This window comes from Artibeus jamaicensis, unplaced genomic scaffold (assembly GCF_021234435.1).
Source record: "Artibeus jamaicensis isolate MK-2021 breed Jamaican fruit bat unplaced genomic scaffold, CSHL_Jam_final contig_28, whole genome shotgun sequence".
Classification (NCBI taxonomy): domain Eukaryota; kingdom Metazoa; phylum Chordata; class Mammalia; order Chiroptera; family Phyllostomidae; genus Artibeus; species Artibeus jamaicensis.
The window spans coordinates 274,338-279,053 of record NW_026521620.1 but is presented as its reverse complement, the minus strand read 5'-3'; the positions used below and the strand labels follow the sequence as shown (position 1 = coordinate 279,053).

Genomic DNA, 4,716 nt, shown 5'->3' with positions numbered 1-4,716 from the left:
AATGATGACAATTTGGGGACACATTAAGGCTCTTTGTGTGGTGCTGTCGAGAGGCCCAAGACAAAGACAGCAGAGGCCAGTGCTGGCATGAGTGGGTCATCCTCTCAGGGACACATGTCCCTCCATTAGCATTGCTATTGCAAGTGTACCCTACAGGCCAGTAGAATCAACCTCTCCTGACACCTTGCCAGATGCAGAGTCTCTGATCAACTGTAACCAGAATCTGTAGTTTAACAGGATCTAGAGACTTTCCCTGTGCACAGGAGAGCAGTAGAAATGGTTCAACCTTCACATCAAGTGATCACAATTTGAATGGGCACCCACATTACCTGGACAGCTGGTGAAGTGGCATTTTTATTTTTCATTTATTTTTAAATAATATTCATGTTTGTGTATTTATTTTTATGAACAACAGCATTTTAAATTTAAATTTTAAAATTTAAAATTATTTTAATTGTTGTTCAAATACAGTTTTATGCCTTTTATTCCCATCCCAGGCAACCTGCCCAGCCCTCCCTACCTCCCTCCCATTTCCATCCCTGTTAGTTTTTGTCTGTGTCCCTTATACTTGTTCCTGCAAACCCTTCCCCTTTTCTACTGAAATTCCCTCCCCTCTTCCCTCTGGTCACTGTCAGCTTGTTCTCTATTTCAGTGTCTTTGGTGAATAACAGCATTTTAAAAGTGTCTGTTGGCATAGCAATGTTTACAATGTCTCACAGGTGATTGAATGCACAGCAGGTGTGACATCCCTGTGACGGGTATCTCTGAGCTGGCTCAGGAATATCTGTCCTGAAGGGGGCAGTCAAACGTGAAAAAGAGAGAGGCTGTGGGATAGAGTACTGAGCTCCTGAGAGGAAGCTGTGGGGAAACCCCGAAACCCAGACACCCCAGGCTCGTGCTTCTTCAATACATCATGTGAGTGTGGGCTAGTGTATATATGTATGTATGTGTGTGTGTGTTCATGCGAGTGTAGAGTTCAGAGGCTTTAGCAGTTCCCAGGCACTAAAATATCAAAGGACACTAAACTAGTAAGAAGAGACAGGGTGGAATAAATGAGGTCAAGGAGTGGGAGGATCTTGGGAACAGACCCTGCCCCCAGCACATGAATAGTAATCTTGCCCCAGAATAAAGTTCAGCTCACAGGTAGGACACACAGCACATTGCACCATTCTGGACAGAGGTGCCTGTGAGCCCCACTAAATCTCAAGCTTCTCTCAAAGAGGAAGCCACAGAGCAGACAATATACACCATGGGATTCCTGTCACACTTTACCCACAGAGGACTTGTCCACTGGCAAGGGCTCCTGCTGATTGGTGAGTAGGAGACAATTCCTTGGGGTACACTAAGGATCTGACACACAGATTGGTTGGGATCTGCTGAAGAGACCAGTACTCTGAGAAAAGAGGGAAGGCTTCTGTTTGGACCTGAGGGTAAAAAAAAAAAAAAAAAAAGGAGCAGAGTAAGATGAGGAAGGGGGCTCAGCAAGGGGAAAATCTCTTAATCTGGAAGTAGTGAGAGGCAGGAAAACCTCAATTGCTGTATATTTCAAAACTTATTCATCAGTGAGTATTGAATTATGAAAACATTATAATTATAAATTATATTCATAATTTATAATGCTTATAAATGATATAATTTATAAATATATAAATTATATAATTTATAAATTATAATGATATTTATAATTTATAAATATAATTTAAAACATTATAAATATAAATTATAATTTATGTCAGGTAACACCAGAAAACAACTAAACTGAGCATCTAGCCATTTCCTTTCCTGTCACCCTTGCCCATGGGAGACACACTCACACTCAGATCAAAGCTGAGAGTTGAAGAGACCAGCTCAGGTGCCAGGGCCTTTTCTTTCCCTGCAAACACATAGATCCGAATATTAATGTTTCTCTTTTCTTTCCTAGTATCCCTGTTAACTTTCTGGTGCCTTCCCACGAATGCCCAACTCTCTGTTGTGTCAACCAATGTTTCTGAAGGGGAGGAAGTGCGTCTGAGTCTCCACAATAAGCCTCAAAATGCTATAGGCTACAGGTGGTTCAGAGGAGAATGGGAAATACCTTTAAATCTAATAGCAGGTTATTTCTCATTGACTGGAAAAGTTGAAAAAGGGCGGTTTTATGAAGATCGAATGATATTAGACATGGATGGAACCTTGCTGATAAAAAAGGCTGCCTTGAGAGACGCAGGAACGTACACTGTAGTGGCCTACCTTCCAAATCAAGTAAAAGAAATAGGATTCGGACGGCTTGATGTGTACCGTAAGTGATTGTTCTCTGACATCTGGGTGTTAGCTGGGGAGAATTCTACTTCACACACAGAACTGACAGCCATGAATTTAACCTTCATTATGCTCTGTATTCTGTTCCAGGTTGGGTTTTTGCAATTAGTGCAGGATAAAGAGAGTGGGGACACACTTCCTAAGATTTCAGTTCCCTTCCCAGATCCAGCCCTGCAGACAGTCACTGCAGTCAGAAGGACCAGTCTGACGAGAGTAACTCAGGACAGGGAAGCCAGTCTGTGTTCAGCCCCTGAGAACCTTCCCATGACCTTGACCATGAGAATGACCCTTCAGGCCTCTGTCATACCCTGGTGTTAGGGCCCCCCTGAAATTCTTAGAAGAGCTCCTCTTAGGAGCTCCTCCCCAGAACCCTATCCTGGGATTCTTGACCATAAGGGTCTTGGGGGCCCTGTGTCAGGTTGGGTTTGGCTTCCTTGGAAAGACCAGTTTGGTAAGGGTTAACAAGTGCCTAAGAAACAAGGCTTCTGAGAAGGTTACCAACCAGGCTCGGGCCCAAGAGCCACATTTTGGCAAAAATGGACATCAGTCTATCACCTATCATCGAGGTAGCAGATGTGTGAGAGCACAGTTAGACAATGTTTTTGGATATGAGCTGACTATGCTGGGGGATTTAGCAAATTTCTAGTTGAGGAAAAGGTAAGCATCTCCAGAAAGAAACTGAGAATAGAAGATGCTTCTGGCTGGTCTGTGTTCACCAGGAATCAGCTCAGGGGGATCCTCTCTCGCAATCAATAACAGATGCTTCTTATTTGAGTTGCTCTTCTGTCCTAAGAATTAGGTCATATACTGTAAACACCTTATGATTACTAGGCTGAAAACTGATAGCCAATTGCTCATCCTCCTTCATTAAGAAGCAACTGAGAAACAGAGAGACACAGTCACTACAGCAGAGTCAGACAGGTGGTGAGCAGCTCGTCAGTTACTGAAGGTCTGTCTGTAACCACAGCCTGAAATCCTTCCTCTATTTTGGTGGCCTTGTGAGGTGTCTGTGGGTCTTTGAACCACCAATTGGTTCAGGTCAATTTTTTTCCTTAGGCATCCTAAGGTCAGGGTAACATGCTCTGTTTGGAAGATGACAGGAAAAGGAGAATTAATTTGTTTTTACTACAGAAACTAATTGCCTACGGTAACAATCTGGGTCAGTGATGGGAACCCCCAGACCTCCCTCTGAGTGAGGTGTGGCCGATGCACCCCTCCCTTCGCTGGCCTTGAAATCACTTTTTTTTTTTTTCTGATGTGTTGCTGTCACTACCACTGGATATAAAGGGAACACAACTTTGCCCTCTCAATGCCACTGTACCCCTGAATCCAGCTCAGGGGCCAATATAAAACAAATGCTGTGTTGCTTTTTATTAATTAGGAAGAAATAAAAGGCAATTTTATTTATTAATGAATGGTCCAAAATCTCTTCAGAGCCTGGAACCTGGATACAGAGTCCTCAGATTTCTGGCCACAGAGCACAACCTCTATTTTAGAGCTTTGGGTCTAAAATAGACCCAAAAAGAAGGTGTATTTTAAGACCCTTTTCTCAGACCCCTTTCTGCTCTCCAATTGAATAGTCTTTCTTGTCATTGGTCTTTGACCTTGGGGATTAATAATAATAGTTTGCACATGAGGAAGAATCGAGGTTTTTCCAAATTTCTATCTCGTAGCTACCTAACACAAATAGCCCACAAGGGTGAACTTTGCATAGCTCACTGTGGACTATGAGTGGCTAAGATCTCTGAGGAAGCCATGTGCTCAATGTCTCAGCCCACTTAAGTTCCATTTCTGTTTCTCCACAGAGCCTGTGGGATGGTCGTCCTTTCTCTCAGCCAGCAAAATCACAGTTGCAGAGGGTGATACCATGGTCATGAGCTGCTTTTCACGTGCACTTTCCAATGAGTGGTTATTTAATGGCATGGCTTTGCAGCTCTCAGAAAGAAAAGAGTTGTCCAAGGACCACAGAACTCTCACCATACACCCTGTCCACATGGAGGATGCTGGTTATTACCAGTGTAAAGTCAATGACCCCTTACTTTCTGCTGAAAGTTGGGCCCTTATGCTGTATGTACATCATGAGTGACCCTCCTCCCTTCATCTTTGTTATTAAACTCTAAATAAAGGTTTTTGCATTGTTGTAATTGTTGTGTCCTGAAGAAGAGTATTTCTTAAAAGGTTTGCCCTGAGTCAATAAATACGTAACGGTGTGAGTAGACATTGTCATAATTATTGACTGAAGCTCACATTTCAGATCAAACCCTACCTCAGATTGGTCTCATGTATACCGTGTCCACACTGGAGGTGACATTGTGTCCTTCAGATGATCAGAAGTGGTTGTTCGATAACCAATTTGAGCAACTGATGAGCTCCAGTGATCTGAGCTCTGTCCCTTCTGCAGGCAAAAGTGTGGAGGCCCCT

General features: G+C 43.1%; 1 protein-coding gene across 1 annotated transcript; it reads left to right on the top strand.

The window, feature by feature from the left end:
- The first annotated feature begins 1,249 nt into the window (after positions 1-1,249).
- On the top strand, positions 1,250-4,381 carry LOC128626995 (carcinoembryonic antigen-related cell adhesion molecule 21-like). Its single transcript, XM_053662783.1, has 3 exons — positions 1,250-1,313; positions 1,922-2,275; positions 4,101-4,381. The coding sequence occupies exons 1-3, from the start codon at positions 1,250-1,252 to the stop codon at positions 4,379-4,381; spliced, it is 699 nt and encodes a 232-aa protein (XP_053518758.1).
- Positions 4,382-4,716: the final 335 nt, after the last annotated feature.